The sequence below is a fragment of the Mobula hypostoma genome, chromosome 2 (genome assembly GCF_963921235.1).
Source record: "Mobula hypostoma chromosome 2, sMobHyp1.1, whole genome shotgun sequence".
Lineage (NCBI taxonomy): Eukaryota > Metazoa > Chordata > Chondrichthyes > Myliobatiformes > Myliobatidae > Mobula > Mobula hypostoma.
The window spans coordinates 73,969,775-73,995,986 of record NC_086098.1 but is presented as its reverse complement, the minus strand read 5'-3'; the positions used below and the strand labels follow the sequence as shown (position 1 = coordinate 73,995,986).

General features: G+C 42.9%; 1 protein-coding gene and 1 long non-coding RNA gene across 11 annotated transcripts in view; one reads left to right on the top strand and one right to left on the bottom strand.

The window, feature by feature from the left end:
* Positions 1 to 26,212, bottom strand: part of arhgef10 (Rho guanine nucleotide exchange factor (GEF) 10) — a 235,908-nt gene that overhangs the window by 62,764 nt on the left and 146,932 nt on the right. For all 9 annotated transcript variants that reach the window (XM_063038799.1, XM_063038823.1, XM_063038819.1 and 6 more), the window contains 4 exons: positions 25,197 to 25,342; positions 13,067 to 13,242; positions 3,929 to 4,044; positions 663 to 790 (listed from right to left, as the gene is read on the bottom strand). In XM_063038799.1, the coding sequence (XP_062894869.1) occupies positions 663 to 790; positions 3,929 to 4,044; positions 13,067 to 13,242; positions 25,197 to 25,342 (566 nt within the window). The remainder of the gene's footprint in view (positions 1 to 662; positions 791 to 3,928; positions 4,045 to 13,066; positions 13,243 to 25,196; positions 25,343 to 26,212) is intronic.
* Positions 1 to 26,212, top strand: part of LOC134341129 (uncharacterized) — a 56,171-nt gene that overhangs the window by 23,879 nt on the left and 6,080 nt on the right. Inside the window, exons 1-3 of one of the 2 annotated variants that reach the window (XR_010016714.1) lie at positions 11,984 to 11,998; positions 13,100 to 13,192; positions 15,104 to 15,207. This is a non-coding gene — a long non-coding RNA (uncharacterized LOC134341129). Of the gene's footprint in view, positions 1 to 11,983; positions 11,999 to 13,099; positions 13,193 to 15,103; positions 15,208 to 26,212 lie in introns of those variants that run through there. The other variant, XR_010016712.1, reaches the window with a different exon arrangement.

Below are 26,212 nucleotides of genomic sequence, written 5' to 3'. Positions count from 1 at the left end.
GGTTATCCCCACCTCCCTTCTTGAATACATGAACAACATTAGCTTCCTTCCAGTTGTTCAGTACCTAAAAATGGCTAGAGTGCCTAGTGGTTGTTCCATTCACGCTGCTGTCTGTAAGGAGTTTGTACTTCCCCATTCCAAAGATGAGTGGGTTAGCAGGTTAATCAGTGGATGTAATTAGGCAGCGCAGGCTGATCGGGCTGGAAAGGCCTGGTACCGTGCTCTATATCTATAAAAACTTTAAAGGCGGCCAGACCCATTTCAACATCCCTTTTTTGTCCTGCTAACTGTTTTGCTCCATATCTTCTATAAACCTCAAAGGATACATGTGATATTCGTAAAGAACACAGAGTTGATGAAGCTCGAGAAATAGGAAGTAAAAATAACACACTCTCCGACCCTTTCAGAAGGTGAGCACCCAGTACCAATGGCTATTCTGAAATACCCTCACCCAAACAAATATAAATTTTAACCAGCATGACTTCAAAAGGTTGACAACATTCAACATGTAAATTTGAAAGAAAATGATAGAAAAATTATTTATGATCCAACCTTAAAAGAATCTATTATAAATTAATGAGGTGGCATTGCCAAAAGAAACATCTGAAAAGCAAAGAAACTAATCTGCCCGATATGAGACAATAAATCAATGAAATACCAACTTGTCAGGTTTTCCAGGCAACTGAAGTTGAATTCTGCAGCGATCTGCAGCTCTTATTTCTTCTTCCTTTTTGTATATAAGTTTCTGGAGACCTGCCGTCCAGTCTTGGCTCACAATCAGATTTAAATTCTGGAACAGACAAGAAAAACCAGTGCTGAGAAAATGCTGTAAGTTTCCAAAGTGTCAAAGAAATAAGAATTTAATAGAAGATTCCCACTCCAGGCATAAACCTGTCACTACTACACTCCTTTTCAATCTGAACTTGACAAACATTTTGCTGCTGTAACGTACACAAGATGTTGAAGGTTTGAGCTGACCACAGTTAGAGTACAAGTCTGTGACTCAGACTCTGCCAATCCACTAGGGAAGTCAAAGGCCCAATGTCTGTGAATCCACAAGTCTGGAGGTCGGAGACAGCACATCCTGGGGTTGGAGTACAGTTTGGTGTGCATTGTTGGGTGGGTAGGGGGACGGGAAGGGGCTTGTATCACTTTTGTTGTTTTGTTGCTTGTTGTGTTCTGTGCTGTTCTGCTGAACATTGTGGGGTGCCAGAGTGTGTGGGGACACTTATGGGCTGCTCCCCAGCACAACCTTAGGGTGTATTAGTTGTTAACACAAACAACGAATCTCACTGTATGTACACGTGATAAATAAATGATTTTGATTCTGAATGTTTTTAGTAGCAACCACCTATGTTACACCATATTCTCAAAACCTAATACAAAACAATTACCACTACAACTAGCTCCAAAATAATGTTTCACAGAACAAGACTGACATCAATCCACAAGGTTGATGACTAACAGCTTGTTCATGGAGGCTAGTTTCATGCAGTATGTTGGGAGATGTGAGCCATCTAATGCCATATTCAAGTTTGCTGATGACACCACTGTTGTAGACCAAGTCGAAGATGGTGACAAATCAGCACATGGGAGGGAGATTGAAAATCTGGCTGAGTGATAGCACCACAACAACCTCTTACTCAATGTCAGCAATATCAAGGAGCTGATTATTGACAGTCCTCAGAGGATCAGAGGTGGAGAGGGTCAGCAACTTTAAATTCCTCACTGTTACAGTTTCAGGGAACTTGTCCTGGGCCCAGCACCGAAGTGCAATTTCAAAGAAAGCACAGCAGCACCTCGACTTCCTTAAGAGTAGGCAAAGATTCAGCACAACATCTAAAACACTGACAATCTTCTATAGATGTGTGATGGAGAGTATATTAACTGGCTGCACCACAGTCTGGTATGGAAACACCAATGCCCTTGAACAGAAAATCCTACAAGTAGTACAGGATAATGCCCAGTCCATCATCAGTAAAGGCCTCCCCACCACTGATCATATCTACATAGAGAATCGTCGCAGGAAAGCAGCATCCATCATCAGGAAGGAATTGCAGGAGCCTCAGGACTCAGTCCACTAGGCTCAGGAACAGTTATTACCACGCTACCATCAGGATCTTGAACCAAAGGGGATAACTTCACTCACCCCCATCACTGAAATTTTCCCACAACCTATGGACACATTTATTTACAATATTTATTTTGATATTTTTTGTTTCTTTATTTATTTCTATCTTTTTGTATATGCACAGTTTGGTGCCTTTTGCACACTGGTTGGTGTGGTCTTTCAGTGATTCTACTATGGATTTATTGAGTATGCCAGCAAGAAAATGAACCTCAGGGCTGACATGTAGGTACTTCAATGATGAACTCACTTTGAACTTTGAGATGGAGACACGGCGAGAGGTAACGGGATAAAATTCCATGGTTGGGCTTCCCCTGATCTGAAGACGATTAGAGACTAAAAGAGACCTCAGAGACTTGACACAGCAAACCGTGAAGGGGTTTGTATATATAATGGGAACTTTGAAGTCCAGCCAGTGTTTAATAGTTTCCAGTCATCGGGTCTTGGACTTCAGAAGAATGAGGAGCAACGAATCAAAAAGAGGCTTGACATGGTGTAGATGGTAAATTGCTTTAACCAGTAAGAATCTTGAACAAGGGGACGTCGTTTCTAGATTGAACATTTAAACTGGAGACAGATAGAAACTTCCTTTCAGGGTGTTGGTGAATCTACTCAGGAATTTGTACAGTCCACAATCTAATAATCAATTAGATTATTTAAGGTGGAGATAGATGCATTTTTAAAAGATCAGGGAACTAAGGTCCAAATTACTTAAAAGGAGGCAAAAGAAAATGGAGACCAATGAAACAGCTCCTTTAGATTTTGTACTGGATATCCCAAAAAACAATACACTAGAGGAACTCAGCAGATCAGGCAGCATCTATGGAAGGAAATAGAAAGAGAGAGGGGAAGGGAGAGGAGAGAGGGGAAGGGAGAGGAGAGAGGGGAAGGGAGAGGAGAGAGGGGAAGGGAGAGGAGAGAGGGGAAGGGAGAGGAGAGAGGGGAAGGGTGAGGAGAGAGGGGAAGGGTGAGGAGAGAGGGGAAGGGTGAGGAGAGAGGGGAAGGGTGAGGAGAGAGGGGAGGAGAGAGGGGATGGTGGATGAGGGAGGGAGAGATGGAGAAGGGAGAACGGGGAGGAAGGAGGGAGAAGGTGCACAGTGAGAGGGGGAGAGGGGGAGGAGGACAGGGGTGAGGGACGAGGGGGTGAGATGGAGGGGGTAGAAGGGAGGGGGAAGAGGAGGAGGGGAGAGGAAGAAAGGGATTATGAGGGGAGAGAGAGAGGGTGGAGAGGGAGAAAGGGGTTACGAGGGAGGAGAGGGAGAAAGGGGTTACCAGGGAGGAGAGGGAGAAGGTGGAGAGGGGGAAAGGGATTATGAGGGGAAAGGGCAGAGCAGGGAGGGGTGGGCAAGGCAGAGGCCGAGGACAGACTGGTCGGTGTGGAAATGGGGAAGGGATTTCAAAACAACATGCAGCCAAGAACTCAAGTTCAAGTTTATTGTCATCTTATATACAAATATATAACCAAACGGAACAACATTCCTCTAGACCACGATGCATCCACACAACATAACACACACAGCACTTAAACCAAAATATTACACAATAAGTAAGTTAATAAAATATAATTGAAATTGTATGCATTAAAGCTTAGCACAGGTAAACAGTTAACAGCTTGGTGTCAGAGTAACAAAACTTTGGTGGTGGCAGAGCTGGGGATGGTCATTGTGGACACCTGTGTTCTGCAAATCAGTCACCCAGTCTCGGTTAAGTGAGCCAATGTCACTGAAAAGATGATCATGAAAATGCCTTGGGTTAGGGAAAAAAAAGCATTCCGAGAGAAAGAATAAAGTTTTACTGTACCTGATAATTTCCTTTCAAAGTTGCAACCAGCTGTGTAATCTGGCCAACCACACTTAAGTCATGCATGAGGTTTTCCAGGTCCTGATACAATTGGCACGGTCCCATGTACAGCTTATCTGGAAGAATGAAATAGAAATATGTTTCTAACAGAGACAATTGGAGTACACTAGATCATCCCACTGAAGGCAACAGGGCCTGGCTACAAATGGCTAGACAACTTGATTCAGAACACAGTTTTTTTTTTATTTTTCCATGGACTGAAGTCACAATGTCATTGTATGGAAAATAAATAGTATGAGTGTATACTGGATTGCTGAAACAGATGGTGTTTCTTCAAATTATACACAGGGTCACCAGTCTCTCAAGCTTCTTCTGTCTGTAAATTGAAGACCAATTTTCTTGTTAACTTTCTCTTGGTTCTATAACACTTTCTACCCTTGTATAACACAAAAACACAGCGGGTCGTTTGCCACTCTGCCTCCATTAGAGGGTCACCATCCTACAGTGCCTGAATGTCCATGGTCCAAGAATGGTTGGGTCATGGTCCCGGATACTGAGGTTGGCTGATGGACATACATAGAACATCAGAACATCAAACATTACAGCACAGGAACAGGTCCTTCAGCCCACGAGGTCTGTACTTAGCACGATACCAAGCCATGGTTCTCTTTGTGGGACAGTAATAAGTCTGGTACAGCATAGTTTAGAACTCCCTAATGAAAAGCATTGAGATTCCAATCGGTGTGAGTTAAACCCCACTGACTTGATGATGGAATCACGCACCTTTACAAAATAACACTGCTCTGCAGAGAAAGAAGCAGCAGCCCAGACAATGTTACTCGGTTAACACAGAATGCCAGGGACAATTCATTGGAACTGACACCAATGTCTGGGTGGCCATTATCTCAGGCCATTACTACATATTTGAGAAGACATTGAGCAAAACCAATCTGGTGATAGTGATGGAGCTAGAGAGATCATTACATCAGGGAAGGTTACCATTGCTCCCCCACCACTCACTTCAACAAGGTTCAATAAGGGGGCAGCACAGCAGTCTAGTGGCTGTGTATGCTTGAGTCTCAATGTTGCCAAGAGCAAAGAGATGATTGTGGACTTTAGGAAGGTGCAGACTGACCACTCCTCATAGTGCATAAGTGGCTTTTCTGTGGACAGAGCTAAGAGGACCAATTTTCTGGGAGTGCACGTAATAGAATTGCAAGGCACATGACCACAAGTCCTGGCAAGGGATTGTGAGGACTGCTCAGAGGATCATTGGGGTCTCTCTTCCACCCGTCACAGATATTTATCAGGAGCGCTGCGCATGCAGGGCCCTTACATTGTCAGTGATCCCTCACATCTGTCTAAACCCCTACCATCGGGCAGGAGGTACTGTAGCATTGGGACAAGGACTGTTAGGGTGAAAAAGAGTTTCTTCCTTAAAGGTCATACGACTACTGAACTCCCTGCCTCCAGACAGGTCTCATCACATATGAAGCGCCAGTAGCATTATATGATTTACTTGCATCGTAAAATGTACGTTATTATGTGTTAACTTATTTGTAGTAACATCACTTTATGTGTTGTATGCAAGTTATATATGCAGTGTTATGCACCTTGGTCCGGAGGAACATTGCTTCATTTAGTGGTATCAGACAGATGGTTGAATGATAATAAACGTGAACTTGAACCTGAAACACTATTACAGCACCAGTGACCCGGTTTCAAATCTGTACATTCTCCCCGTAGCCGCCTGGGTTTCCACTGAGTGCTTGTGTTTCCTTCTACGTTCCAAAGATGTATTGGCTAGAATTAGTGAGTTGTGCGCATGCGATGTTGATGCCAGAAGCATGATGACAATTGCATGCTCACCCCTAGCAAATCCTCACTGATTTAATTTGATGCAAATAACACACACACACACACACACACACACACACTCACTCACTAGGTCATGCCCATTCATTTATGAAGACGAATAAACAGTGGGCATTTTGGGCCAAGACCCTTCTTCAGGACTGGAAAGGAAGAGGGAAAACACCAGAATAAAGAGGTGTGGGAAAGGGAAGGAAGATAGCTAGAAGCTGTCAACTGAAGCCAGGTGGGTAGGAAAGGTAAAGGGCCAGATAGGAAGGAATCCGATAGGAGAGGAGAGTGGACCATAGGAGAATGCAAAGGTTGAGGAGATCCAGGGGGTGGTGATAGTCGGGTGAAAAGAGTTAAGAGGCCAGAGTGAGGAATAGAAGAAGAGGGAAGGGAATTTTTTTTTTTTTTTTTTTAAAAACAGGAGAAATCGATATTCGTGCCATCAGGTTGGAGGCTATTCAGACAGAACATAAAGTGCTGTTCCTCCACCCTGAGGGCAGCCTCATCGTGCACAAGAGGAAGCCATGGACCAACAAGTTGGAACAGGAATGGATATTAAAATATTTGGCCACTGGGAAGCTATGCTTTTGGCAGTCACACCAACCTTTGTCAAGGTGCTCAATAAAGCATTCCTCCAATTTACAACGAGTCTCATCAATGTATAGGATAAATATGTTAGGACATTTAAAGGTCAAGGAGGAGGTGGTGTTGGGCCCACTAATGAGCATTAAGCTGGATGTCCCCAGAGCCTGATGGCCTCAGGTTATTGAAAGAGGCAAGAGGCGAGATTGCTGGACCCTTGACCAGGTGAATTTAAGGGCGGGGTGGAAGTTAGAAGCAAAGTTGATGAAATTGAAGAGCTCAGCATGGGTGCATGAAGCAGCACCAACGCAGTTGTCAATGTAGTGGAGGAAGAGTAGGGGAGCATTACTGGGGAAGGCTTGGAACATCCCTAGAGTCTGGTGAAAGTGGGAAAAGCTGAAGGTAAATTGTTAAGGGTGATGACCTATTCCGCTAGACGGAGGAGGGAGGTGGTGCAGGGGTAACTGGTTGGCTTTTATATTGAGAAAAAAGCAGAGAGCTTTCAGGCCTTCTTGAAGGGGGACAGAAGCATGATGGGGGTCCTGATCAAGGGTCTTGGCCCTAACATCGACTGTTTACTCTTTAACATAGATGCTGCCTGCTGCGTTCCTCCAGCAATTTGTGTGTGTTGCTCCGGGAGACAGAAGCATTTCACTCATGTTTATATAAATAAAGCCAATCTTAATCTTTGCTGTGGGATGATTGTTCAATTCCATCAACACATTAAAAAAAACTTCCCCTTTAAATAGTTTCATAATAATGCATTTCACGCAACAGAATTCCAACAGAATAATGACTTGAGATTTAAAGGTTCCGTTTTTGTTATTGTTATATCAACTTCAAAAACATGATAAAACATTGGGAAACTTTACGATCTGACAAGAGATGTCAACGGGAGTGAAGGTGATGTATTTCCCACGTCAGCCATACAATCAAGCACTTTGTTATAGCACCACAGAAACATAGAAAATAGGTGCAGGAGTAGGCCATTCGGCCTTTCGAGCCTGCACCGCCATTCAGTATGATCATGATTGATTATCCAACTCAGAACCCTGTACCTGCCCCCTCTCCATACCCCCTGATCCCTTTAGCCACAAGGGCCATATCTAACTCCCTCTTAAATATAGCCAATGAACTGGTCTCAAACATATGTTCTCAATGAATAACTTTGGTGCAGACCATGTATGGGACTGTCTCTTCAATTTACACTAATAATTTTCAACCTCATTAACTATTTTGATCCTTCTACAACTCCAACATCTATGACTTTATCATTTCCTGTCAGTCACCTAGTGTACAGACACTCCTGTACCTTGTGTCACTTTATAGACATACAATCAATCTATGCTTTTAAGTTATCTTATGGATTTACATTTATTGTGTTTTATTAATTCTTGTGTTTTTCTTTTAAATCTTATTGTGTTTTTTAGCTGCATTGGATCTGGAGTAGCAATTATTTCATTCTCCTTTACACTTGTGTACTGGAAATGACATTAAACAATCTTGAATCTTCACTCTTGGACTATTTAATTCAGGGTCTAAACTTGTGGTGACCAGGCCCATATACTTGCTGTGACTTGCATGGTAATTTATAGAGTGCACAAAGAAACGACTGTTTTACTTGCAATCCTGTCCGTAATAACAAATTGGCCATTTATTACATACAATACAAAAGGGCTTATACCAAGAAGGAGATTTATCTAAGGTTTTCTTCCCTAACTGTAAACACAGGATGTGTTTCTTCATCCTTAAAGCAATAAAAATAACTGAGCAGAGACGGGAGACCTTGCTCAGAGTGAGTGTCAGTTTACTGGAGAATATCAGGCCCTCATGATGCATATCAGGATTACGTATTCAGTGACCACATCATTATGTAACTCATGCACCTAGAAAAGTAGCTACTGAGTGTAAGTTTGTGGCCCGATGCTGCTGTAGCTCATCCACTTCAAAGTGCCATGTGTCGTGCATTCAGAGATGCTCTTCTACACACCACTATTGTAACGCGAGGTCATTTTAGTTATTGTCGCCATCCTGACAGCTTGAACCAGTCTGGCCATTCTCCTCTGACCACTCTCAGTAACGAGGCATTATTGCCCACAGAACTGCTGCTCACCGGATTTTTTTTTTTGTGTTTTTTTTGCATCATTCTCTGTAAACTCTAGACACTGTTGTGTGTGAAAAACCCAGGAAATCAGCGGTTTTTGAGATACTCAAATCACCCCATCTGACACCAGCAGTCATTCCACAGTCAAAGTCACCTAGATCACAGTGCTTTCCCACTCTGATTTGGTGTGAACAACTGAACCACATGACCATGTCTGCATGCTTTTATGCATTGAGTTGCTGACATGACCAGATATTTGCATTAATGAACAGACATACAGGCGTACCTAATAAAGTGGTCACTGAGTATAATATTAACAAGCTTCATTAAAGCATTTACATTATGAATTTAAAAAATAAAACTAACTATTTAAATCTCAACCAGTTAATGTTATGTATTGACTTTATTTCCACAATGTAATGCAGAGTGGTTCTAAAACATTTACCAAGTCTTTCTTTCTGTTTTACATTCACAATTCTATAACTGATTTTTTTTTTTTTAAAACAAGTTGATGTAAATTCCATGCAACCAGGAGAAATAATAAATAATTACAAAATTAAATAAATTATGTAATAGGGCTATACAAATCGTAAGGGGTAGAAGTAGAGTAAATGCAGACAGGCTTTTTCCTGAGCTTGAGTCTGGGTGAGACTAGAACAGAGCTTATAAGTAAAGGGTGAAATGTTTAAGGGGAACTTCTTCACTCAGAGGGTGGTGCAAGTGCAGAACGAGGTGCCAGTGAAAGTGGTGAAGGTGGGTTCGATTGCAACATTTGAGATTACTTTGCACAATGGGAGAAGTATGGAGGGATATGATCCAGGAATGGGTTGATGGGATTAGGTAGAGTAATGGTTCAGTATGGACTAGATGGGCTTTTTTTGTGCTGTAGTGCTCTATGACTTAATAATTAAAGGAGACGCAAAGGTTTGTCTGAATAGCTGCATTCTTCACAACTTTGTGAAAAAGAGTTTTCTATCACACCTTGCAGTATATACCTGAGGGTACTTGGTATATTAAATCTTCCAATTGAAATTGTACAATAGGCTTCCTCAGAGTGAATCTGCTGCATTCCATTGTACTAGAATTTGCTTCTGGTCCTGACAAGAGTGATTCATTGGCAGTCAACAGCTCATCTGTCAACTTTTTTTTCTATTTTATCATAAACTTGGAAGTGAAAGGGAATAAAACAAATGAGTTGGTACAATGTTTCCAGGAATATGCTGTGTCAGACTGTAAGTACTTCCTGATAGAAATGACCTTAAAAAATAGAAGCATAACAGTCTGAAATTAACTTCATGGAGCATTTCTTAGTTTGAGTGAAATAAACCATCTTTTCAAATTTCATTGATATCATAAAATTGGCAAAATCCATTAATAAGACATTGTTACATTAAGTGCAACGTCAGAGCCATTTTTGTTTAATAATTCAGCACAGGAAAATTTCAATAAGATTCACTATTAAAGACAGATTTGAAAGGCAGCCTGACTAGGTGGCCCATGTTGTCAGGGTCCTGTGTTTAACCTGTGGGAGTAACCCAGAGCTTTCAGTGCAGGTCAGTTTAATTCTCCACCCAACCCCCACTCTTTACTGACTGTACCCTCCTCTACTGCTCTGTTGAGGAGTAGCATCTGTGTGTAGACCCACTCCAGACTTCAGGTCTATCTACAAGCTGAAGTAATTTGTTCTCTCCCTGTTCATATCAGAACCGACCAGTTATGTTGGAGATCAGCACTTTTCTGAACCATACTACTGCTAATCAACTGGAAATTTCCTACTAATTGGCATTTCACTACTTTGCATTTCACTACTTTACATTTCTCTTCAGAAAATAGAAGGTTACAGCACAATACAGGCCCTTCAGCCCACAATATTGTGCTGACCCTTTAAACTAATCTAAAATCAATCTAGCCCTTTCCTCCCACATAGCCCTCATTTTTCTATCATTGATGTGCCTTTCTAAGAGTCTCGTTAATGTTCCTAACGTAGCTGCTCTACACCATGCCTGATAGGGCATTCCACCCACCCATCATTGTCTGTGGAAAACTTCTGACATATCTGCCATATTTTCCTCCAAACACTTTAATGTATTGCCCCCTTCTATTAGCCAATTAACCCCTGGGAAAATATAGAACATAAGACAGTACAGCACAGTACAGTAAGGTCCCTTCAGCCCACAATATTGTGCCAACGTTTTACCCTGTTCCACAATCAATAATCTGTTTAATCACAATTATTTCTCAACAAAGGTAACTACAATGCAGTGAGAGACGAACTGACTAGCCCAGACTGGGTACATACGTTACATAGTGAGACAGTTGAGGAACAGTGGATGACTTTCAAGGAGATCTTTCACAATGCTCAACGGAAGTATATTCCAGTTAAAACAAGGACAGTCAGGATGGAGAGAGGAGGCTCTGGATAACTAAGATCATTTAATGACTTGAAAAGCAACAAAGAACAACTAAGCAAGAAATAAGGCAAGGGAAGATATATTATGGAAGTCAACTAGCACAAAATACAAAAAAAGCAGTATTTTTAATGATTATATAAAGTGGAAGAAGGTGGCTAAAATGAACATATGTCCCTTGGACGATGACAAAGAGAAATTAATATTGGGTAATGTAGAAATAGTTGAGTTTTTGAAGAACTGTTTTGGGTTGAACTTCACTGTGGAAGACAAGTCTAACAGACCAGAGGGTGATGTTCTGGATGCAATAGGAGTGTAGAACGAACTACCAATGGAAGTGCTGGATTCAAGCTTGATTTCAACTTTTAAGAGAAACTTAGACAGGTACATGGATGTGAGGGGTATGGAGGGCTATGGTTCATATCTAGTCAGTGGGATTAGGTAGACCAATAGTCTGGCATGGACTAGATGGGCCAAATGACCTGCTTCGGTGTTGTGCTCTATGACATTCACTGTCACTTTGTTGTAGCCTTGACCCATCCTGGAGGTGGCTCCACCCTGGCACAACAGCTGTGTGTAGACCTGCTGCATCTGTATTCCTGGTGAGGGACAGATCTCCCCAACTCCATACGAGCTCATGTTTTATTAACAATTCAATGCACAGAGGCAGAACCAACATTAGCTGAAGGGAATGACTGACAATGATTGACAGACTTCATGTGCTCTAATTTTACATCTGGGCAAAAGCTTGTCAACACTCTTCTTAAAGGGTGAAACAAGCACAGGCAGGTCAACATTATAACTACTAAATTTCACTGAAAAAGCCGATCAAACCAACATATTTTAATCTCTTTGCTGGTAATCTGCATTCACAAAGCCGACTACACTCTATACTGATATGAAGGACCCTGTTATCTATTATACCATATGTTCTATGTGGAATAGGTTTATACACCAGTTATACACACCATGGCCACTTTATTATCTACATTGTACACCTGCTTGTTAATACAAATATCTAATCAGCCAATTATGTGGCTACAACTCAGTACAGAGAAGCATGCAGATATGGTCAAGAGCTTCAGTTGTTGTTCAGACCAAACGTCCAAATGGGTAAGAAATGTGATCAAACTGACTTTCACTATAGAATGACCATTGGTGCCAGATGGGATGGTTTGAGTATCTCAGAAACTGCTGATTTCCTGGGATTTTTTATGCACAACAGTCCCTAGAGTTTACAGAGAATGGGTTGAGAAACACAGAAAGAAAATGTCCAGTGAGTGGCAGTTCTGTGGATGAAAATGCTTTTTTAATGCGAAGTATCACAGCAGAATGGCCAGACTGTTTCAAGTTGAGAGGAAGATGACACTAACTCAATAACCATGCATTACAACAGTTGTGTTCGTCCATCGTCGACGTCGATGAGGACCTCGACACCATTATGATGGTATTGAGACTAGCGCGTAATTTGGTTTTAAGTGAGGGAGAGTTGAGCAGCGTCAGCCTCTCTCTCTCTTCCCAATTCCCATCTGGATCCAGTGGCAAGACAAGAGTCAAGACGGCTGGAGATGGGACTAGGCGCAGTGGATGACCAGGACGTCTTCGGTGTCTTGTGCGCTACACGTTCCACGACGCTTGCAGAGACCGCCTTCTTGACTGTTGGACCTTCCATTGGTCTTGACCGTTCAATCTGCCGGAGTCTGTCTTCACATGCAGGGATAGACAACTTCCTATCTCACTGAGGGTTTCAGACCCGTCAGCTACCCTCACCTGGTTCAGCCGACTTGTCAAAGCCGTTGCCCGGGGTGTGGCCGTTGTCGCATGCAAACAGCTACAGGGAGCCACAGGTGAGAGCTGAGTGCCAGGTGGGGACCAAAGGTGGACTAACCACCTTGAAAAGGACCTCTGGTGGGGGAACATTACAACAGTAGTGTGCAGAAGAACATCTCTGAATACACATGTCAAACCTTGAAATGGATGGGCTACAGCAGCAGAAGGCCACGAAAATACACTCCAAGACCACCTTATTAGCAACTGGAGATAACTAATAAAGTGGTCACAGAGTGTTTGTTCTATGTGTTCGTGAGTTATACAGTATATTCTATGTGGAGTAGGTTCATATATCCAAGAGTAGGATATCAGTCACCAGGCAGAAGAATTGAAGCTGGAAAGTGGACTTACTTGGCTTTGTGCTAATTACAATCTTTTCTCCAGGGTGTGGTGGTACAAAACGATTCTTCTCTGCCAGGTCCTCACTGTTCCTGAACTCGACCACTTCGACCTGCTTCAGCGGGACGCTCCACTTCAGTAAGTACCTCAGTCCCAAAGACACTGCCCCACTGCTATCGTGCTGTGGTCTGAAATGAAACTGGGTGAGTAAACACAAAGGCAGGTACCACTGCCGAACAGTCTTGGCAAAAGAAAGGCTGAAACGTGCCATGTGTGTAGCTCCCTGAAAGAGGCTGCACAGGTCAATGGGGCAGTAAAGAAAACAGATGGCATGCTTGCCTTATTAGTTGAGGCACAGAGTTCATTGTGTATGATCAGCACAGATGCTTTAATATTTTATATTTATTGTGTTCTTTATGCTGGATCGGATCCCGAGTAACAATTAGTTCATTCTCCTTTACCCTCGTGTATTGGAAATGGCATTAAACAATTCTGAATCTTGAATGTCATTGATTGAAAGGCCTGTTCCTATGCTGGAATATTCTCTATTATCTCACACACAATCAAATCACCGAAGCCACATATAGACACACACACTGGCTACATGAATTCATGCTGTACACTATACCATTAGATAGATAGATCTATCTATCCCTAGATAGATTTTTCCAGTTTACAATGATTTCATGAAAATACAGATCACTGGAGATACCGCTGTAAACTTTACTATGAAATCCAGGAAGAGGAAAGCAACACGACTAACTATGACAACCTCTAGTCACCAAGTGGACCACTGCAGGTCCTTTTGAATTTATTTCAGTTTCACATAAAACTGGAGGGGATCAAATATTCTCACTGGCAGGTTTGCTAATGCTACGCAGGAGGAATTAAACTAGAGTGGCAGGGGAGTGGGAACTAGAGCAGCAGGGCAAGAGGTGGTAGGGTTGGGGCAAGAAGATAGCATAAGACATAAGATATAGGAGTAGAAATAGGCTATTCGGCCCATCAAGTCTGCTCCGCCATTCAATCATGGCTGATGCAATTCCTCCAGTCATCCCACTCCCCTGCCTTCTCCCCATACCCTTTGATGACCTGCTAATCAGGAACCTATCTATCTCTGCATTAAATACACCCAATGACTTGGCCTCCACAGCCACTCATGGCAACAAATTCCACAGATATACCACCCTCTGACTAAACTAATTTCTCCATATCTCAGTTCTAAAAGGACGTCCTTCAATCCTGAAATTGTGCCCTCTTGTCTTTGAATCCCCTACCATGGGAAAGAACTTTGCCATATCTAATCTGTTCAAGCCTTTTAACATTCTGAATGTTTCTATGAGATCCCCCCTCATTCTCCTGAACTCCAGGAAATACAGCCATACATTCCTCATATGGTAACCCTTTCATTCCTGGAATCATTCTCGTGAATCTTCTCTGAACCCTCCCAAATGTCAGAATATCCTTTCTAAAATAAGGAGCTCAAAACTACACACAATACTCCAAGTGTTGTCACACGAGTGCCTTATAGAGCCTCAACATCACATCACTGTTCTTATATGCTATACCTCTAGAAATGAATGCCAACACTGCGTTCACCTTCTTCACCACCGACTCAACCTGGAGTGTATCCTTTACATCCTGTACACCTTTAGTGTATCCTGCACAAGGACTCCCAAGTCCCTTTGCATCTCTGCATTTTCAATTCCCTCTCCATCTAAATAATAGTCTACCCGTTTATTTCATCCACCAAAGTGCATGACCATACACTTTCCAACATAGCATTTCATTTCAGAATCAGAATCCTTTATTATCGCCAAGTATGTGGACACATATAGAGAATTTGATGCCAGTTTCCCTGAGCTCTCGCTGTACAGAATCAAAAAGCAAACAAAACAATAGTGCAAATAATCGTGAACTATATGCAATGAGGTATACCTCTGTATGTACAGGTGGACTTGGTTTATAATAGACTAAAATTCAATTGTTCATAAGACTGATGGCATACGGAAAGAAACTGTTCTTGTACCTATTTGTCCTGGCATACAGTGATCTAAAGCGCCTACCAGAAGGAAGGAGTTGGAACAGGAGATGTCCGGGGTGTGATGGGTCTACAATGATGCTGCTTGCTCGCTTCCTGACTCTAGATGCATGTAAGTCCTGGATCGAGGGCAGCTTCACACCAATAATCTTTCACGCAGCCCTGAAGGTTATTTGGAGTCTATTCTTGTCTTGTTTGGTAGCTGATCCATACCAGACAGTGATGGATGAACAGAGAATAGACTGGATTATCCCTGAATAAAAATGAATCAGCAGCTTCTGAGGCAGGTTGTACTTCCTGAGTTGACATAGGAAATACAACCTCTGCTGAGCCTTTTTGATAAGAGTGTCCGCGTTGGGTGTCCACCAGGTAGCCAGTGTGTGCCCCTTCTTTGTCCATTCCCCTAAACTATCTAAGTCTCTGTTTCCTCAACACTACCCTCTCCTCCACCTATCTTTGCATCATCAGCAAATTTAGCCACAAATCCATTAATCCCATAGTCCAGATCATTGACATACATCATAAAAAGCAGCGGTCCCAACACCGACTCCTGTGGAATTCCACTGGTAACCGGCGGCAAGCCAGAATAGGATCCCTTTATTCCCACTCTCTGTTTTCTGCCAATCAACCAATGCTCCACCCATGCTAGTAACTTCCTTGTAATTCCATGGGCTCTTATCCTTCTAAGCAGCCTCCTGTGCGGCACCTTGTCAAAGGCCTTCTGAAAATCCAAGTACACCACATCTACTGCAGCTCCTTTGTCTACCCTGCTTGTAATTTCCGCAAAAAATTACAGTAGGTTAGTCAGGCAGGATTTTCCTTTCAGGAAGCCAAGCTGGCTTTGGCCTATCTTGTCATGTGCCTCCCGGTACTCCGTAATCTCATCCCTAACTATCGATTCCAACAACTTTCCAACCACTGATGTCAGGCTAACAGATCTATAGTTTCCTTTCTGCTGCCTCCCACCCTTCTTAATTAGCGGAGTAACATTTGCAATTTTCCAGTCATCTGGTACAATATCAGAATCTATCGATTCTTGAAAGATCATTGTTAATACCGCCGCAATCTCTCCAGCTACTTCCTTCAGAACTCGAGGGTACATTCTATCAGGTCCAGGAGATTTATCCACCCTCAGACCATTAAGCTTCCTGAACACCTTCTCAGTCGTAATTTTCACTGCACAAACTTCACTTCCCTGACACTCTTGAATGTCCGGTATACTGTAGATGTTTTCCACTGTGAAGACTGATGCAAAATACACATTCAGTTCCTCTGCCATCTCTGTGTCTCTCATTACATTATTTCCAGCGTCAATTTCTATTGGTCCCATGTCTACCCCCAACTCTCTTTTACCCTTTATATACTTAAAAATGCATTTAGTATCTTCTTTGATATTAGTTGCCAGCTTCCTTTCATAATCCATCTTTTCCTTCCTAACGACCTTCCTAGTTTCAATCTGAAAGTTTTTAAAAGCTTCTCAATCCTCTATCTTCTTACTAACTTTGGCTTCATTGTATGCCCTCTCTTAGATTTTACTTTGGCTCTGACTTCACTTGTCAGTCACGGTAGTGTCTTTCTTATTTGGAATATTGTTGTCTTGCACTTCCCTCGTTTTTCACAGAAACTCCAGCCATTTCTACTCTGCTATCTTTCCTGCTAGTGTCCCTTTCCAGTCAACTTGGGCCAGTTTCCCTCTCATGCCATTGTAATTTCCTTTATTCCACTGAAATATCGACACATTGGAATTTAGTTTCACCTTCTCAAATTTCAAAGTGAACTCGATCATATTGTGATCACTGTTCCCAAAGGGTTCCTTAACCTTAAGCTCTCTTATCACCTCTGGATCATTGCACAACACTCCATCGAGCACAGCTGATTCCCCTTGTGGGCTCAACAACAAGCTGTTCTACAAAGCCATCCCTTACACATTCTACAAATTCCCTCTCGAGGTCCAGTACTGGCCTGGTTTTTCCAATCCACTTTCATGTTAAAATCCCCAACGATTATCATGACATTGCCCTTCTGACATGCCTTTTCCATCTCCTGCTGTAATTTGTAATCCACATCCCGGCTGCTGTTTGGAGGCCTGGTTACAACTGCCATTAGGGTCCTTTAACCCTTGTCATTTCTTAATTCAACCCATAGAGACTTTACACCTTCCAATCCTATGTCATCCTTTTCTAATGATTTAATATTATTTCTTATACACAGGACCACACCACCCACTCTGCCTACTAACCTATCTTTCTGATACACCTTATATCCTTGGACATTCAGCTCCCAATGGCAGCCATTCTTTAGCCAAGTTTCAGAGATAGCCACAACATCATACTTGCCAATCTGTAGCTGAATTTCAAAATCATCCATTTTATTTCATATGCTGTGTGCATTCAAATATAACACTCTCAGTCCAGTATTTACTGCTTTCTGTTTTAACTGCATCACGTCTCTATTGCCCTGTAGCTCATGCCACTGGCTGTGATTATGCCTCATCTCCTGCCTGTTCTTTCTATCATCTCTGTTGCACGCTATCTTTGATTTATTTCTGTTTTCCCCTTCCTCAGCCTGATCACTCCGGTTCCCATTCCCCGCCAAATTAGTTTAAACCCTCCCTAGCAGCTCTATTAAACCTGCCTGCTAGGATATTGGACCCCTTTGGCTCCAGGTATAACCTGTCCTTTTTGTGCAGGTCATACCTCCTCCAGAGGTGGCCCCAATGATCCAGGAATCTGAAGCCCTGCCCCCTACACCAGTCTCTCAGCCATGCATTAATATGCCTGATCATGCTACTCTTGCGCTTGTTAGCACGTGGCACAGGCAGCAATCCTGAGATTACCACACTCGACGTCCTGCTTTTCAGCTTCCGACCCAACTCCCTGAATTCTCTCTTCAGGACCTCCTCCCTTTTTCTACCTATGTCATTGGTACCAATGTGTACCAAGAATTCTGGCTGTTCACCCTCTCCCTTCAGAATACTCTGCACCCGATCCGAGACACCCCGTACCCTGGCACCTGGGAGGCAACCATATGGGTACCTCCATCAGGCCGGCAGAACCTTCTGTCTATTCCCCTCACTACGGAATCCCCTATGACCACTGCATTGCTCATCTTCCTCTCTCCATTCTGCACCATGGAACCAGGCTCAGTGCCAGAGACCCAATCACCGTGGTTGTCAGGTTACCTCCTTCAACAGCATCCAGACAAGATTACTGAGGGGGATGGCCATAGGGATGCTCTCTACTCTAGCTCTTCCCTTCTCTTCCCTGACTGCCACCCACTTATCTAACTCCTGCAGCCTCGGGGTGACTAACTCCTTGTAGCTCCTATCTATCTGCTGCTCACTTTCCCTAATAAGCTGTAGGTCATCAAGCCACAGCCCCAGATCCCTAACATGGTCTCTCAGAAGCTGCATCTCGGTGTATTTGGCGCAGATGTGACCATCTGGGAGACTGGAAGAATCCCAGGATTCCCACATCTGACACACAGAGCAAAGTACTAACCCTACAGACATGCTCTCTATTCCTCTGAAAATAGAATGCAAGGGGGAAAAAAATGTCCACCTACCCAGCCAAAGCCAAAGTGTTACCACTCTGCCTCATGACAAGTTGGAGTTAGGAATTGGCTCATCAGTACATCATGAGTAAAACCCTCCTAACCACTGAGCACACCTACATGAAATGTTGCCACTGGAAAGCAGTATCCACTATCAAAGATCCTTACCACCCAGGCAACGCTCTTTTCTTGCTGCTGCCATCAGACAGAAGATACAAGTGCCTCAGGACTCGCACTGCCAGGTTTGAGAACAGTTACTACTCCATGAGGCTCTTGAACAAAAGGGGTTAAGTAGACTCATTTAACGATTCACATATCTTGTTATTTCATATTCGTTATTTATTGCTATCTTATACTTGCACAGTTTGTTGTCCTTGGATCTTGTTTATAGTTACTGTTCTACAGATTTGCTGAGTATGCCTGCAGAAAAAGAATCTCAGGGTTGTATGTGGTGACATGTATGTACTCTGATAATAAATTTTACTTTGAACTTTGAACATTTTTTTTTACAGTGTCTTGCATACTGGTCATACAGATCAAATCATTACACAGCACCTAAGTAACAAAGCCTTGCCTCGGGAATCCAGTAGATTTGCCACGTCACAAAATACTCCAGTAGAAGTCTTGTACAGCAATTCCAATGCACAGGAACACAAGAACATAGAACGCAGAACAGTACAGCACAGGAACAGACCCTTTGGCCCACAATGTTGTGCTGAACTCTGAAAATTAATAATCAAATGGTTAACTAAACTAACTCCTTCTGCCTACACAATATCCATATCCTTCCATTTTCCTCACATTCATATGCCTGTCTAAATGTCTCTTGACAGTGCTTAATATATCTGCCTCTACCATCACACACTCCAGCACCCGACACTCTCTGTGTTAAAAATTTGCCCCTCACATCTCCTTTGAAATTATACCCTCTCACCTTAACCAAATGCTCTCTGGTATTCCAACCCTGGGAAAAAACTAAAAAATACTATCTGTCTGCTCTATCTATGCCTCTCACAGTTTTATAAACCTCGATCAAATCTCCCTTCAGCCTTCGTCAGAGAAAACAACTAAAGTTTGTCCAACCTTTCATTATAGCACATACCCACCAATCCAGTCAGCCTCCTGTTAAACCTCACCTGCACCCTCTGCACAGCCTCGACATCCTTCCTATAATAGGGTGACCAAACTATGTGCAATACTCCAGAAGCTGTAACATAACTTCCTGACTTTTGAATTCAATGCCAAGACTAATAAAGGCCAGCATGCCATATGCCTTTGTAACCACCCTATCAAACTATCTTGCCCTTAGCAGTGTACTGTCTCTTTACATTTGACCAAGGTGCAACACTTCACATTTGGCAGGGTTAAACTTCATCTTCCATTTCTCTGTCCATATCTGCAAATGATCTATATACCACTGTATTTTTTTTGCCAGTCTTATATGCTATCCACAACACTACCAATCTTCTAATTATCTGCAAACTTACTAACCTACCCATCTATATTTTCAACCAGGTTATTTATAAACATCAGAAAAAGCAGAGGCCCCAGTACCAATCACTGTGGAACACCATTAGTCACAGACTGCGAGCTAGAATAATTCCTGTTGACCACTCCCTCTGTTTTCTATGGGTAAGCGAGTTCTAAATCCAAACAGTCAATTCAACAATTCATGCATCTTAATTGTCTGGATGAGCCTCCCATGGGAGATCTTGTCAAAGTTCATGTAGACAACATCCACAGCTCTACTTTCATCAATCACCCTCATCACCCCATCAACAAACTCAATCAAATCGATAAGACATGACTTACCCTGTAAAAGCCATACTGGTTTTCCCTAATTAGGCCATGGTTCTCCAAATGCTAATAAATCCTATCCTAAATAATTCCCTCCAGTAACTTCCCTACCACTGAACAGAGACTCATCAGTCTATAGTTTCCAGGATTACCACTGGTTCCCTTCTTGAATATGGAATATTAGCCACTTGTCAGTCCTCTGCGAATTCACCTGTGGCTAGAGAGAGTACAAAGATATTGGTCAAAGCCCCAACAATCTCTTCTCTTGCCTCTCTAAATAGTCTGGGGTATATCCCATCAGGCCCTGGGGACTTATCCACCTTCATGTTTTTTTTAAGAGACCCAACACAACCTCCTCCCTTAATTCAAAATGCTCTAGCATATTAATACTCACGGCATTGAACTCTCTATTCTTCATGTCATCCTCCTTAGTAAATACTGATATAAAGTACTCATTATAGACCTCACCCACATCCTCTGCATCAAAGTAAATGATCCCCCTTTTCTTCTTGAGTGGTCCTACCCTCTCGTTATCCTCTTGCTCTTGATGTATGTTTAGAATGCCATCAGATTTTCTTTAATCCTACTTGCTAAGGACTTTTCATGGCCCCTCTTGGCTTTCCTAATTCCCTTCTTCAGTTCTTTGCTGGCTTCTCTACAATCCTCAAGGGCTCTGTTTGATTTTAGCTACATAAATTTTACATAGGTAGCTTTCCTTTTCCTTCTTGACTAAATTCATCATCTCTCTTGACATCCAAGGTTCTCTTACCTTGCCATTCTAGTCCTCTCTTCTGACTGGAATATACCTGCCCTGTACTCTGTGCAGTTGGTCTTTAAACACTCTCCACATGTTGATATGGACTTGCCCAAAAACAGCTGTTCCCAATTAACTTACTCCAGTTCCAGCCTAATGCTCTCAAAATTTGATCTTTTCTAATCTAATACTCTCTCACAAAGTCCATACTTACCCTTATCAATATCTATTTTAAAATTTAAGGCTTTTTCATCACTGTTCCCTAACTGCTCACCCACTGAAAGGTTGGTCACATGGCCAGGCTCTTTATCCAACCTCAGATCCAGTACAGCCCCTCCTCTTGTTGAACTATCCACATATTGAATTAAGAAACCTTCCTGGATGCACATTACAAAATCTGTCCTATATAAATCTCTTGTACTCAGGTCCCAGATTATATTAGGGAAGTTGAAGTCCTGCATATCAACAAACCAATTGTTTTTACACTTTTCCTTAAACTGCCTGTGTGCCTGTGTATGTGTTCCTGAATGTCCTGGTGGTTATTGTTGAGTTTGGTGGGGGGGGGGGGGGCGTGGCTACAGTACAGAGCCACTGGAGTGAAAGCACTCTTCCTACTTTTGAGTTGTGCCCACATAGACTCAGTGGACAAGCTCTCCATTATGTTCCCTCTGACAGTAGCTGTGATATTTTCCCTGATTTTTATTGCAACTTCCCCTTCCTCTTTATCTCCCTCTGTATCTTTTATAAAGCACTGAAACTCTGGGACATTACGTACCCATTCCCATCCCTCCCTCAACCGTCTCTGTAATGGCCGCAGCATCATAGTTCCATGTACTGATCCAAGCTCTAAGTTAATCACCTTTACATACAACATTCCTCACATTAAAATACCCACACTTCAAACCTTCTGTCCTATCATATCTATTACTTTGCTCCTGCCTATTTTTACTGGCCCTGACATCTACCTTCCTCTCCAACTGCCCACTTTTTGACTTGGTGCTCTGATTCCCATACCTCTGCCCAACTAGTTTAAAACCTCCCAATTGGCACTCGTGAACCTCCCAGCCAGGACATTAGTCCTTCCCAGTTCAGACACAATCTGTCCCTCTTGTACAGGTCACCCCTGCCCAGAAGAGGTTCCAATGATCCAATATCCTAATACCCTGCCCCCTGCACCAATTCCTCAACTACTCCTTCACCTCTACTATCATCTGTTCCATGGCCTGACTAGCACATGGCACTGGGAGTAATCCAGAGATGACTACCTTGGAGGTCCTACTCTTCAGGCTCTTTCATAACCCCCTAGACTTCACAGGACCCCACAGGACCTCTTATCCCTTTCTACCTATGTCATCGCTGCCAATGTGCACCATGACCTCTGGCTGCTCACCCTCCTCCTTGAGAATATTCTCCAGCCACTCTCAGACATCCTGCGCCCTAGCATCTTTGAGGGTACACATCATTTCTGGCTTCTCTGTTGTGGCCACAGAATCTCCTGTCCGTTTCCCCAAACTAGCAAGTCTCCTACCACAATTGCTCTGTCTGACTTCAACCTTCCCTGCTGAGTCTGCCGGCAGCAGTGCCACTGGCCTGGCTGCTGCTGCTCTGCTGTGGTAGGTTATCTCCCCTCCCCTTCGCAGTAGCATTCAAAGGGGTATATTTGTTGTTGAATGGAATGGCACATGGAAACCCTGCACTGACTGCTTACTCCCTTTACCCCTCCTGGTGGTCACCCATCTACAGTCTGAAGCTTGCACTCTCGGTGTGACACCCTCAGTAAAAGTTCTGTCTATGAGGTCTTCGGCCTTCTGGATGATCCGATCCTGAGTATATCCAACTGCAGCTCCAGTTCCTTGACCTTGTCAGCCATGAGTTGAAGTCAGGTGCACTTTCCGCAGGTGTAGTTAAAAGGGAGGCTTTTAGTCACCCTGGAATCCCACATTTCGCAGGAGGAGTATTCCACCACCTTAGCTACCATCCCGCCTATACTGAATTAAGGACTAGGGACCTACATACAACAACAAAAGCTTACCTGCTCTTACCTGCGTCTTCTCTCTGAAACCTTTGAATTTTGCATTCAGATAAGTCACTTAATCAGTCTTTTCTCGCCGAATGCATTATACCTTTGATTTTAATTCTCACATTTAGGTTCTACAATCAAAAATAAATTATAACAAATGACTCAGAAGCACCCTGCCTGTTCTCACCGAAGCCTATTGAGCCAAAGCCTTCTACTTTAACACTGGACCATTCTAACAATGACCACTCTGCTTGCACCTCCCTTCTTTTTATTGTCTCAAATAAAAATTATTCCCGATGAGAATTGATTCTCCCCCCCACAAATGGCTCCTGCCCTATGACGTCTCTTCCTGTCTCTGTATCTCTCTCTCTCACACAACTTAAATTTAAGACTCACTCCTGATGAGGCTTCTTCTTTTCAATTGGCTGCACCCTGCAACGATGTCTCTCTCACTCGCTACTATAATGGACATAACCTGGTCCATCACAGACACAGTTGTCCCCACCACTGACAGCATCTGCAGGAAGCGATGCCTCATGGGGGTGACATTTATCATCAAGGATCCCCACCACACAGCTCAAGCCCTTGTCTCAGTGTTATTGTCAACAAGAAGTAAAGAAGCCTGAATCCCACACCACTAGATTCAGAAACAGATCTTTCCCTTCAACCGTCAGGTTCTTGAACCAACCCGCACACCCTATCTCTACCTCAGCAAAGGTACACTACACACCATCTCTTGCACCAGTGTAGATTTGTTCAAAGTTCAAAATAAGTTTATTATTAAAGTACATTTATGTCACTATACACAACTCTGAGATTCATTTTCTTGTGGGCAATCACAGTAAATACAAGAAACATAATAGAATCAAGGAAAGACCACACCTAAAAGTTGGACAACAACCAATGTGCAAAAAAACCCCAAAAGACAAAAAGAATGATAATAATAATAATAATAAAATATGCAATAAATATTGAGAACATGAGATGAAGATCCCTTGAAAGTGAGACCAGTTCAGTGATGGGTTGAGTGAAATTATCCCCTCTGGTTCAAAGGTTGATGGTTGAGGGGTAATAACTACGCCTGAATCTGGTGGTGAGAGTCCTTGGATGCTGCTTTCCTGCGACAGTGCTCCATGTAGATGTGCTTAATGTAGAGAAAGGCTTCACCTGTGATAGACTGGGCCATATTTACCAATTTTTGTAGGCTTTTCCGTACAAGGACATTGGTGTTTCCATACCAGGCTGTGATGCAACCAGTCAATATACTTGCCACCTCACATCTTAGAAGTCTGTCAGAGTTCTCTGATTGTGCAAAAATAAAGACACAGTAAACTCCATTACTTTACTGATGTATAATTTACGTTCTGTGTGTTACCTCGGCGCTTGCGTTGCTGCTGCTAGCAAGTTTTTCACTCTACTTGTATCTCACGTGACAATGAATTCAAGCTGACTTGATTACAATCTCATCTTGCACAATCTGAATGGAGATGTGGGGGGAACAAGGTCCACGACTGACCTTGCTGGCCCAGCTTTACACTGGGAGAGAGAATTGAGTCCCAGTAATGGACAGGTGTCAGTGGTGCACTGCTAAAAACCCAATCACTTGTCGGGCATGGAATAAGACAATGACTTACAGTATGATAAATTCAAATGTCATTTTGAGTGCTCTCAGACCCCTTAGGATAATTCAATCAAGCAAAAGTAAACTTTTTTAAAGTGGCGAAGAAAGAGAACAGACAACGTGAAAAAAAAAAGAATTCAGTGAGGTCATTTGGAGAGAGGTGATAAGGCAGGAACAGAATGTGACCGTCTGGGGAGAAATCTTCCTTACTTGCTTCTGGAAACTATTTACACAGAAACTGAAGGTCAAGAACCACCTTAATCAGATTAAAATGAACCAGAACTGTTACTTCGAAGCAACAATGTTCAACAGGAACAGATACAGCAAAGCAGAGGAGGCAGACTTGCCTATACATACCGGGAGCTGACCGTGGCACACATGAGAACATCGTTCAACATCAACAGTCGACGCTCCTTCGTTTTCACCATTTCTCCCTTTTCATTGTAAACTGTTTCCATCATGTCATCCGACCGGATGAGGTATCGGTTTCCACTGTGAAGAAGCTGCAATATATTGAGAAACAGAATGCAACTGACACATACAGCATGTATACGCGTGCGCGCACACATACAATTTCAAACAGAGGCACTGTCGGATTTACCATCTGGCTGCACTGCTGTAAAACAAAGATTAGTTTCAGTTGTCACAAGTACATCAAAGCAAAGAGTGAAATGTGTTGTTTGCATCAAATCAATCAGCGAGGACTGTGCCGGGCAGCTTGAAGTGTTGCCACATGTCCGGTGCCAACATAACATGCCCATAACTGTATGCCTTTGGCACGTGGGAGGAAACCAGGCCACCGATGTGGTCACAGGGAGAACGTCCAGACTCCTGACAGTCAGTGGTGGGAATTGAACCTGGATCTTACAGCTGGCACTGTTAAGCAATGCACTAATTGCTGCACTATTGTGCTGCCCAACACCGTCACAAGGCCTAGAATATAAAAGCAAGAATGTGGTGCTGAGGCTGTATAAGGCATTGGTCTGACTGCATCTGGAGTATTGTGAGCAGTTTTGGGTGCTGGCATTGGAGAGAGACAGAGGGGATTCATGAGAGTTATTCTGGAAATGAAGAGTTAATGCATGAGGAGCATTTGATGGCTCTGGGCCTGTATTGTGTGCAGTTTTGGTCACCTAATTACAGAAAGGATATTAATAAGGTTGAAAGAGTGCAGAGAAGGTGTACAAGGATGTTGCCGGGACTTGAGAAACTCAGTTACAGAGAAAGGTTGAATAGGTTAGGACTTTATTCCCTGGAGCATAGAAGAATGAGGGGAGATTTGATAGGGGTATATAAAATTATGATGGGTATAGATAGAGTGAATGCAAGCAGGCTTTTTCCACTGAGGCTAGGGGAGAAAAAAACCCGGAGGA